This window comes from Arachis ipaensis, chromosome B09 (assembly GCF_000816755.2).
Source record: "Arachis ipaensis cultivar K30076 chromosome B09, Araip1.1, whole genome shotgun sequence".
In the NCBI taxonomy this organism is placed as follows: Eukaryota; Viridiplantae; Streptophyta; class Magnoliopsida; order Fabales; family Fabaceae; genus Arachis; species Arachis ipaensis.
In genome coordinates, this window is record NC_029793.2 from 122,496,402 (window position 1) to 122,508,435 (window position 12,034).

The following is a 12,034-nucleotide window of genomic DNA, read 5'->3' on the forward strand; positions in this document are numbered from 1 at the left end:
TTAAGAAAATTAAAAGAAATAATATTATCAATGCAAAATGATTTTAAAACAATGAGTTCACAAAATATTTATGAGACTTTTTCAATCCATCATTAATAGGTATAAACATGTCAAAAAATAATAAAAAATACATCTGTAAGACCTATACTTTTTAAAAAATCTTATTATGAGCTAATTTCAATTTATTTATTTATTAAAGACTTTTTTTTCGATTCTCTTAATTAAAACTTGGTTTATATTCGTAAAGGCTCAATATTAAATAAATATAGTAAGAAATTAAATGAGTAAAGGTGAGTAATACCTAGACTTTTAGTGCAATCATGACTCATGAGGTGCTAAAGGTAAGGGTGTTACAACATCTATTCTATCTATATATCTATTCTATTATATAAAAATTGGGTTTCTGCACTTAACGAAGAAGGTGATGTAACATTATGCTTTTGAGAATATTTTTTATTTATTTCTTTTAATTAATTAAATATAATTTATTACGATGAATTAATTATATCAACTAATTGATTTGATTAAATATTTAAATATCATATAATTTATTACAATTTATATCAATCAATTAATTATAACAAATAAATTAAATCAAATCAATTATAACAAATAAATTATACTACTAATTGATTTAATTAATGCATATATCACACTAAATCTTAGATTAAATGAAATCAACTATAATTAATTATTATTATATCAAGAATATACACTACTAGAAAACTAGTTATTACAGACGGATATTTCTGACGAATTTTATCCCACAGAAATACAGATGGAATTTTAGAGGAATTTTTTGTCGAAAAACCAAAAAAATGGATTAGCATAAATTACAGACGAAAAAGAGAATCCGTCGATAATTCCGTCCGAAAATTTATTTTTTTCAATGAAAAATGGTTACAGACAAAAATTTTTTCTGTAATTAAATAGACGAAATGGTACATTTTATTAAATTGTTACAGACGAAAAATTCGTCTGTAATTTAAAATTTTTCGTTGGAAATGTTATATTCTGTGTTTTATGATCGATTGTGCCCAAAGCCCAAAACTCTATTCATTTACAGCACCAAATGAAACGAGCTCAACCCAGCTTCTTCTTCTCCGTCGACCAGCTTCTTCTTCTCCTTTCCTCACCCACAGCGCCACCGCCGGTTACCCTAACCGCCGCAGCTACCTTCCCCTTCTTCTCCTCTTCTTCTCCTCTTCTTCTCCTCTTCTTCTTCTCCTTCTTCTCCATCATCTCCTCCAGTTAATGCTGCGGCTACCTTTGCGCAAGCCTTAGCTCCGTGGTGACCAAAATTGGTTCCACCGTCAGCCGCGGTTCCACCTCTCTCTTTCCCCCCTGTTCGAACCGTAGAGAGTTCAATTAATTTTGTTTAGTTAGTTTGATTGTTTCTGCTTCCAGGTTTTGGTTTCAAAATTCTTTTAATTTCTGTTGAGTTCAATTAATTTCGTTTAGTTAGTTTAATTTTAGTAATTAGTTTAGTTAGATTTATTTTCTGATTAGTGGATTTTTAGGTTGTTAAAATAGGATTAGATTAGGTTTTGATTCTGAATAGCTGAGAAATGTTTAGATTGTTAATCTGGATTGCTGAACAAATAGAATTCAGAGAAACACTCGTGAGTTTTTCTTTTTCTTCTTCCCTCCCCTCTATGAATTTCGCTGTGCACACCAAGTGTTCCATGGTTTGCTTATTGTTGGTTTGACCTAACATGCACATCAAACGTTTGTTGCTTTTCTTTTATGTGTACATAATAGTAATATGTATCTTTATTCTTGCTATTTCACTCTTAATTAATTATTTTTATGTTGCAAGTTCTGTCAAGGGGAGGGGAGGCTGTAGAGATGACTACTGACCATGAACCTAATACTGAGCGGGGCAGCATTGAGAACAGAGGTGGCTTTGTCTCAAACATGCCAGGTTCTTTAACTAACCCTGAATTCTATGCTTTGTTGCTACTGATATTCAGTGCTGATTTTTGTGTTTTCATTCATCATTCCTTTTACTATAGGAACTTGAGTTTCGTATGCTGTGATATTAGTTTACTCAATTCCTTTTACTATAGGGCAGTGTTTCTTAGAGAATATTTCTACTTCTACCCTCCTAGCCAGAACAACAATTTCTGTTGTCTATCAAACTGTAAAATTAATCAGTTCTGTCCCTAATGTGTCATATCAGAAGAAGGCAAGCATTCCTACATAGACTGGAAATAACATTTCTACCTATTCAACTTTATTCATTTATCTAAAGACATAGGGTGTTTTCTGGACTTATTCCTGGCTTTCCCTGATGCCTTGTTCCATTAATTGCTTATGGCCATGGCTCATCCGGACCGTGAAACACAAATTGGAGAAGATAGTGTCTTCTTTATGGTGCTTATGCCATCAATAGTTTCTCCTTGGTTGGACCAGAAAACAAAGATGGCTATGAAGGTACAGAGTAATAGCTTCCACATTCAGCATGATAGTTTCTCTGAAGTAGAACACTTAAATGGAAAACTGCTAGAAGGAAACACGGTTGCAAGAGTTACTGGGGATAAAAATGATGTTCATCCATATCGTGGTTATAGCTTTACTCGTGCACTAACTGATGGAAAAGAGGTATGACATTTTCTACTTATCGGTATTAATTGTATTATCTTAATAGTGCCATAGTGGGAGCATATGATATGAAGGAGTTCGTGTCGATCATATTTAAATTTTATTGATTCTTCTTGGATTCAATTTTATTACATACATCTATCAGTTGGTTTGGTCATTTATTTTTTCTTGTCCAACAATGGAGACACTTGGTTGTTCTTAACCATGGGGTTATTCTTTTCAGGATTTAGGTTCTCTTAGATTGAGCTTTTGATGAAACTCATTTTCAGTAAAAGCATTGCAACATGAACTTGTATAGAGGGCTGCTTTATTTAAAGGGACCAAGACCAACACTGAGGTTGTAGTGGTATGTTTTTAACATACAATTCTGAGCTTCATTTAGTTTTGTACCTTAGAAAATGTCACATGCTAGGAAAAGGTGAAGATGAAGAATGGAATTTGCATGTATATTCTTGTTCCTTCCTGTTCTTGTTATGACTTGATTTTGGCTCCTCCTTCTTGTCCTTGTTTGAGCAGGTATGGGGAGACTAAAGGAAGATTTTCTTCCTGATTTAGGATTAGAAATAGGTGGTGATATGAACCTAGCCGCTGGCATTCAAGTGGCACAATTGGCTCTTAAGCATCGGCAAAATAAGAAGCAGCAGCAAAGGATTATTGTCTTTGCTGGAAGGTACAAAAAATTGTCCTTTTCTGAAATATTTAATTCATTTGTTTGTAGCTATTTTCTCATCTAATTCATATAATGGATCCTGATACAAATAACCATGTTGAGAAGCTGAACGGAAATGGATCCTATAAATTTTGAGAGTTTTTTATTTTTAATATTGGGAGAGAAGTGGTGTATAACAATGATATGGGGGTTCATGGTGCATGACCAGGGTGTGACGGCTAGGATCGTAGAAATCGGACGGTCCGTTTTGAGTTGCTGTAATCGGACGGTCCGATTTTTGGCTGGGAAGGTACGCAAATCGGACGGTCCGATTTGCTCCCCCCAGCCACGTGTCGCGCATGCAAGTTGGTCCGAAGGTGGAGACCAAATCCCAACCACGGAGAGCCTTAAGCCAACTTCAGTTTCCCTTTCCCTTTCCCATTTCATTTTCACTTTGTGCCAATTCACTTCTCCCATATACCCCATCCCCAGCCACGGTGAAAAACCAAACTCCATTGTTGAAGGTTTGAGCTCCAAAAGATGCTTAAAAGAAGAAAAATAAAAGATGTGAATCGTCCAGAATTCCATATTGCTAATTATCTTGATCATCCTAATTATGTAAGTTTTCAATCCAAAATTTTTTATTTTAGTTAAAATAATATTTATAATGTTAGAGATTAGTAATATTTTATTGTAATGATAATGTTAGTTAGGAATTAGTGGAATAATAATATTTAGATATTTGAGTTCAATCAAAATAATATTAGAGATTATTGGGTATTAATATTAATATTGTTGCATAATGTGTGCAGTTTCTTTGGGAGCCTTATGCAATTGGAAGGACCGATCCGGAAGTGATTCCTCCTGACATCCGTCAGCATTCTGCTATTTGGAGTGCCACAGTTCCACTTATATCTTTTGAATGTGTTGAGTGGCATGCATCTGATAGACTGCGGAGGCAGTTTGGCTTGACTCAGGGTATTCCTGATCAGGAGCGAGACCTAGGTGAAGCACACGGCGAAGTTTTGACAGGTCCGAAGAATCAGGATTGGTCTAGAACCCACTCATCCTGGGTTATGCAGTGGACGAACCGGTATAGTCTAGTTCTTGTCGATGACACGGTGGCCTCACAGAATCAGGCAGATATCTACTTGCATTGGTACCGAGGTGCATTTGGTGACCACTTGCAGTTGTCACAGATGGAACCGCAAGATAATCAGCCTGGTGATCCTATTCATAACCAGGAGAACCAAGACCCACAATCACCGCAACCACCATCGCCACGGCCACCAGCACCGCCCCCCTCACAAACACAGGCGCAACTAGAGCCTGAGCAGTCCACTCCATACATTCCTGAGACGCATTCTGCGGATTACCTGACTCCACCAGTATATCAGCAGTACTGGAGTGTTCCGCACCAAGAATCTATTGAACAAGGTTCTTTTAGCCAGCTACTTGGGTTCATGGCTCCTGGTCCAGGTTACTCATATCCCGCTTATAGAGACATTCCCACCGGTCAGATGGCCCAACCTAGTGGGATAGCTCCAGGTAGATTGTCATTGGATACGAGACCACGACAGCACACTTCCTCTGGTACATCTGGAGGGAGATTTTCTGTTGACTCTGGTATGAGTGATGATGCCACGAGGGGTATCATACAGAGTGGAGTTGACCGTCCTGTTCCAATGAGTCTCATTCTAGAGAGCTACCAGCCAGCTGATGAGGACAATGATGACTTTCTGGTTGACCATCCAGATGGGGATGAGGTTGAAGACGAGGACGATGATGCGGATGCCGATGAGGACGACAACGAGGATGATGCGGATGCCGAGGATGATGAGGATGGGGGTGATGGTCCGGTTCATGATTCAGCGCCTACTGCAGGTAAAACAAGTTGTAGTAAATTGATTATTTTACTTGATTGTTGATTTTGGAAGTATTTGTTTGTTGAAGTAGTTGGTTATTGATTATTCAATTTGATTAGTTGATATGATTAGTTGGTGATCGATTATATGATTAGTAAATCGATTATTTGATCTTGATTAGTTTATTTGACTATTTGGTTATCAAATGTTTTTATAGGTACAACCACTAGCGAAAAGGGAAAAGGATACAACCTTAGAGCTGACCCCCCTCGGCGGAGCGCTAGTCGGTATACCCCATCCGCTTTTAAGAAGGTTGCAAAGAAATGCAAGAAATTAGTCAAAGATGTAAAATGGGGGATGAGAAAATGATGTTGAATTTATATAGCATGTGTTGGACTTATTTATATAGCATGTGTTGGACTTATTAATGTACCATGTTTTATAGTTAATTATGTACCATGTGTTGGACTTATTTATATAGCATGTGTTGGACTTATTAATGTACCATGTTTTATACTTAATTATGTACCAAGTGTTGGACTTATTTATGTACCATGTTTTATACTTGTTCATACAAATGGTTCAATTTTGTTGAATGTTTGAGTTTGGAAATAGTTGAGAACAGGTTTGAGAAATACTTGGATGGGACCCGAATAGGGTGGCAAAGTCCGACTTTTAGAGGAGATGCTGCCGAATTTTTATAAAATTTAAAGTCTCTATTGAAGTAAATATTTAGAAAGATTTGGTTTTAAACATGATATACTTAAAATACAACATATAAATTACTCAAAGTCATACAATATATAAATTACTCAAAGTCATACAATATATAAAATACTCAAAGTCATACAATATATAAAATACTCAAAGTCATACACTAAATCGAGTAACCGCTAAGGCAGGAGCTCTATTGCGTTGTAGCACCCGGGTTACTTGGCCCACCACGGTGACGACATCTACTACGACTGTGGCCCTCGGCCCCGCATTGCTTACATCGCCTAGGACCACGCAACATCCGAGTGTCCATCTCATTCAAGAACCGGGTCATCCTTGGCCGACCTTTGGATACCCGTCTTAGGAATGGATTACCTACGAATCGAGGTCCATGATAAACTGGCCATGTTGACGGATTCCCGAGTGGCCTAAACCTAACCCTGTACACTCGTCAAATCTGGTCCATCTTGTAGACATCATGTACATACAGTTGCCAATCAAGACGTTGGTTTGCACAACAAGCAAAAACATGTCGACACGGAAGCCGGTCAACTTGGAACTCACCACAGTCACACCTTTGTTGACGGAGGTCCACTGTATACTCCACACCACTAGGACACTCACGCACTTCGAATACCTCATTCTGTCGGTCAAAGCAACTAACTTGGATGTTACCTGCTGCCAGCTGATTTGCATGTAGTTTGGAGGTTACATGCTCAGAGAACACATGTCCTTCATTAATTCGAGCCTCAGCCTCGGCTCTTTTTCGGGTGAACAATTCATTAAGCCTGTAAAATGTTGCCTTAACTAGTGCAGTGACTGGAAGATTGCGAGCCCCTTTCAATACCGAGTTGATGCATTCTACTAGATTGGTTGTCATATGACCCCATCGATATCCCCCATCAAATGCCAAGGCATACTGCTCACGCGGGATTCGATCCAGCCAGTTGGTATAAGCCTCACCTCGCTCACGTAACCGCTGGTAACGCGTCTCATACTCGCGAACTGTCCGCGAGTATCCTGTCACATAAAAATGGGCCCACCATAAGAAACGTTCATCACAATAACTGAGTCCAGCAGTAAATGTAATAGTAAATTTCATACCGATGTTGACGACTAGCTTCTGCAGATACGGAGCCTTGAATTTCCTCACCCTGAGACCCACACGTTTCACTTTCCGGTTGGTGAGTGTGCTGTGACACTGGAGGATGTGGCGTTAATTCTTGGTCTTCCGACAAATGGTTTGCCAGTTACGGGACCGACACTGAGCAGTTATGAGGCTTTAGAGACTGAATGTCTGGATCAGTTTGGTGTTGCACCTATGAAGTCAGACTGCAGGGGAAGTTTCATCAAGTTGGTTTGGTTTCGAGCATTGAAAGCTCGATTAGTGTTGGTTGATGATATCCAGATTCAGAGGTACGTGAAGTGCCACATAATGTTATTGTTTGGGACCGTTATGTTTGGAGATAAGTCTGCATCAGGGGTGCACTGGAAGTTTCTTCCGTTACTTCGTAACTTTGTTGGGATCATACAGTTCAGCTGGGGATCGGCCTGCCTGGCACACCTGTATAGATCATTGTGTAGAGCAACTCGGGTCGACTGTAAGGAGATTGATGGTCCGCTGACACTGTTGCTTGCCTGGGCTTGGATCCATCTACCATTCATTGCGCCAATTCCAAGCAATCCTCAAATCTTTCCGATTGCAAATAGGTAAATTTAATTACTAAACGCTTTTAAATAGTGTATTTTAAATTGTATCCATAAATGTAAGTTAGCGACTCGCTTGATGTCAGGTTCCATAACTAGGAGTGTCAGAATCGGCCTTACAGATTTCGTACCCTTGAGAAAAATGTGCTAAGCCTCAGATGTCTCTCCCTCAACTATGGCAAATGCAATCGGCACGATGTTGTTGTTGCCATCCTGTGAGACTGCAACCAACAAACAACCCTTGTACTTTCCATACAAATGAGTTCTGTCTACCTGCACTATTGGCTTGCAATGTCTGAAGGCTCTAATACAAGGGTAATAACTCCAGAAGACTCGGTTTAGCACACGAATATTAGGAACCAAGTCATCTCCCTGGTACGCAGGCATTGTTTCAAAATGAACAACTGCGTGTGGCTCCTTGTGACACATTGCCTCAAACCATATCGGAAAGGCTTCGTACGAAGCTTCCCACCCTCCGAAAATTGACTCCACTGCCTTCTGTTTAGCCAACCATGCTTTGCGATAACTAATGGTGTAGTTAAACTTTGACTGTACTTCCGCAATCACTGATTTCACCCTAATAGACGGGTCAACTTCTACCAACGGCTTTATTGCTTCTGCAACTGTGTTGGAATCTAGCTTCGAATGATCTTGAGAAATGGTGGCCCTAGTACAGGTGTGACTACCGTTGTACCTCCTTATCTCCCAGCAGAACTTTCTGGACATTTTGCTCACCCTTATCAGCCAATCACATCCTGCACTATACTGGGTGCATTTAGCATAGAATGTCGTCGGTTCTGACTCATGCACCCGATAATCCACTCCTCTGCGGATTGTATAATCTTTCATCGCCTTAATTACTGCCTCCCTAGAACTGAATTCCATCCCCACAGTAAATTCACCATCCGGCATAAGGGGAAGCTCTGCTGCAATAACATCACAAATTTTAGAGTAGTCAGAACTAATAATGTAACAAACTAATAAGCACAGAACAATGGAAAACGTACTTCAACAAACCGAACCGGTTATCGAACCCCCCGGTCGTCATCGAACCGGCCGGTTCGGTCCAACGGGTCGGTTCGGTCGAATAAAACCGGTCCGGTTCAACCTTTAACTCATACGCTAACATTCTGCTATTTGGACCGGCCGATCCGATCTAGATGGCCGGTCCTGTCAAATCGGTCAATTTGTTAGACCGAACCGGTGCGGTTAGACCGGCAGGTCCGGTCTGGTCGAACCGGCCGGTCCGGTCTGGGCAAACAGTCCGGTCCGGTCGAACCAACCACCCCTGTTTTAAACAATTACTAATTACACGCTATATTTTGCCTATTTACCCTTGTCTTAAGTATTTGTCCTAAACAAATAACCCATGCACAAATCATACTATCACAGATCTTAACTTAAATTAACGACGCACCTGCATTTAAATATTGAGGATACTCCGGTGCATGCATGGCATCCAAATCCAACGACCGCATGAAACTTGGCTCCACAAACGGCTGCTGATTTGCTAGTGCATTTGCCACGTCCGCTACATCTGCCACCATAGCCTCGTCAGTTTCATCTTCGTTTCCACCTGGATCAACGACCTCGTAGTTACTTTCGAAGTCTTCTTCACTATCACTGTTGTACTCTCCCAATTCAATATCTCGGTCCGCTGCAGATTGCTCGAACTCGATATACAATTCGATAAACGTCATTCGCGACCGACTTTCAAGATACACTGAAAACATTTCTTGCATGCTCGCCTCGTCGGTCACGTATTTCGTTTGAAATTGCACGAACCCACCAAAGACAGATATAGGATATCTGTACAGAATACACGACACTCTCCTAGATATTTCAAAATCCATCTTCTCACATATGATCCCTTTTAATTCTTCAAATGACAGTGTGAATGGAATAACAATATCTAACGGATTATCACACACAAATTTCACTCCTTCTGCTGTTTGTAATAAAATATGGCCATCATAATATACTTTTAACCTTACTCTATCATCCATGATAATAGAGAAGAAGAGATCTACAAGTAGAGAAGAAAAGATATGCAAAGAGGAGATGTAGAGAATTGTAGCAACGAAGGAGAAGAATGATATGAGCTGCACAAATTCAGTTGGTGCATCTATATATATATATACCACACCCAAATCGGACCATCCGACCGGATGTAGGCCCATTCGAATTTTTAAGAACAAAAAAATCGGACGGTCCGATTACCAGAAAGCCCGCCCAAAAATTTTTCCTTACCCAAAATCGGTTGGTCCGATTTGGCGATAAAAAATTTTGAAAATTGCCCTCAAATCGGTTGGTCCGATTTCCTTCGGTAAAACAAATCATCTTCAGCGCCCACAAATCGGACGGTCCGATTTGTGACTGCAAGAAATCGGACCGTCCGATTTCTCCCCCTCAGCTGACCGCCGTCACAGCCTGGTTAAACACCACTAACCTCCATAACCGGGTGTTACACCACACCGTGCATCATATCCGAAAAAAATAGCCAAATTTTGAAACTGTGAGTTGATTGAATCTTCTATTCATTTTGTTAAATGACATGCTGACAACTCTGCTCTGTCACAAGTAACTTCAAATGTGAAACTTAGTGGCATCATATGATAGAGATAGATGCACTTCGAAAATATCATTAACAACTATTATCGAATAAAGTAAAACTTCTAGGATTTATAGTAAATTTATAATGGATATGTGATGAGGATAATGACGAAGAAGTTAATCCTTATGTGGTCCCTAGTAGCATAAAATAATATATCTGTTCTTTAATTTAATTTTTGCTCCTGAATAACATTTTTTAATTATTGAGTTTGTCAAAGCAAGATTTGGGAGGACTACTTGATTATATTCATGTGGACTCATTCGTAAATTTTTCCCAATTCATCTTCCTTACCTTCCCTCGTTTTTGCATGCAAGTGAATTTCTTTTCAGTTGAAATGATAAATTAATTTTAAATTTTTGGTTCAGTGGGAATTGACTTGCTTGTATTATTGTTGTTCTGCAGGTTTTGTTGTTAATGAGAAACCTCATTGTCAACTTGTCTAGCCCTGAATTTGAGCCGATGGTAAGTTTTGAAATCAATTCATGAATTGATTATATTGTTTGGCATCAAGTTTGCAAAGAAAAGTATATCCCTTTTGAAAGAATGGAAATATAAGATACTCCATGAACACCAAAAAACATCCATCAAATCATATATCATGCATATATTTATATTGAACAAAAACAGAATATCTTGCTATTGCTGATGGTGTTTCTGTGTATGCTACTCTCTCTCTATATATATCTAGCCCTTTCCTAGTGTAAAACTTCAATCATTGAATAAAAACAGAATATAAAACTTTGAAACTGGTTTTGATTAATTAACTTAACTGGAGTAAGATTGCATCATATGTTAAAATTGAGCTGTATTAACATTATAGTTTTCTCATTCTGTGCCACAGTTGGGCAGAAGAGGATGTGGATCCTTCGTTGTTCCCACGTCGCCAGGAGAAAGAGAAAACATTGAATGAATCTTTAGAAGAATTGGACAACTTTAACTTGGTTTGGCCCTAATTTTAGACTAGGTTTATGTTTATATTTAGGCAATTCTGATAGTGGTTAGCTACAAGAGCAGATTGTTTTATACACCTTTAGTGTATGCCACAGTACAGATTTTACAGGTTTTCTTTTTTTCAATAGTATTTGTTTTGAATTATAGTTGATGTATCAATACACTTTGTTGATATATGGTTGTTACTTATTATTATAATTGATGTATCAATATACTTTGTTTGTGTTTTGAATTATATTGACTTGTTTATTTATAGTACTTTTTTTTTAATTTAATAATAAGATGAATTTGTTTATTTTTTGAAATAATATAAATATTCAAATACAAATTAGATAAAAGTTTGTATTAAATTTATATTTATTTTGTATGAAAACAAGTTTATTTTGTAATGGAAAAATTTTAAAAAAATTATATTTTTTCTAACTGACGAATTTACAGACGGATTTTCTGTCTGTAATCAGAGTGTGAGATGATTTTCTAAAGTTTAAATTACAGACGAAAAATCCGTCTGTAATTACAGACAGAAAATTCGTCGTCTTCAGGAAATGGATGGAGAATTTACAGAGGAAAAATCCGTCGGTAACTGGTATAAATCTGTTGGTAATTTTTTGACGGAAAAAATCCGTCGGTAACCAAAAATCCGTCTGTAATAAAGACTAAATCTGTCTATAAATTTGTCTGTATTAATTCATTTTCTAGTTGTGATAATTTGAGGTGAAATTAATCACATTAAATACATGATTTATGCTTACATATAACTTTGCATTTCTATTACTATTTGATCATCTTCATGCCTTTTATTTTTTTAGGATGATTCTTTAGTTTTTCTTTCACTCCTTTAGAATATTCAAATACTATTTTGTATTCTATCTTCTATCATCTTTTTCTTAATATTTTATAACTTTTATTATCTGTCATTTTTTAGGCTTT

At 37.9% G+C, this 12,034-nt stretch overlaps 2 protein-coding genes and 1 long non-coding RNA gene across 3 annotated transcripts; all 3 read left to right on the top strand.

Annotated features, from left to right (window-relative positions):
• LOC110267355 lies at nt 2,308–2,953 on the top strand. The gene is made up of 2 exons (XM_021112668.1): nt 2,308–2,604; nt 2,828–2,953. The coding sequence occupies exons 1-2, from the start codon at nt 2,317–2,319 to the stop codon at nt 2,855–2,857; spliced, it is 318 nt and encodes a 105-aa protein (XP_020968327.1). The 5' UTR covers nt 2,308–2,316; the 3' UTR covers nt 2,858–2,953.
• Nucleotides 3,123–5,574, top strand: LOC110266931. The gene is made up of 3 exons (XM_021112013.1): nt 3,123–3,314; nt 4,066–5,137; nt 5,336–5,574. The coding sequence occupies exons 1-3, from the start codon at nt 3,123–3,125 to the stop codon at nt 5,485–5,487; spliced, it is 1,416 nt and encodes a 471-aa protein (XP_020967672.1). The 3' UTR covers nt 5,488–5,574.
• LOC110267356 lies at nt 10,048–11,357 on the top strand. Its single transcript, XR_002354855.1, has 2 exons — nt 10,048–10,615; nt 10,995–11,357. It is a non-coding gene; the product is annotated as an uncharacterized LOC110267356 (long non-coding RNA).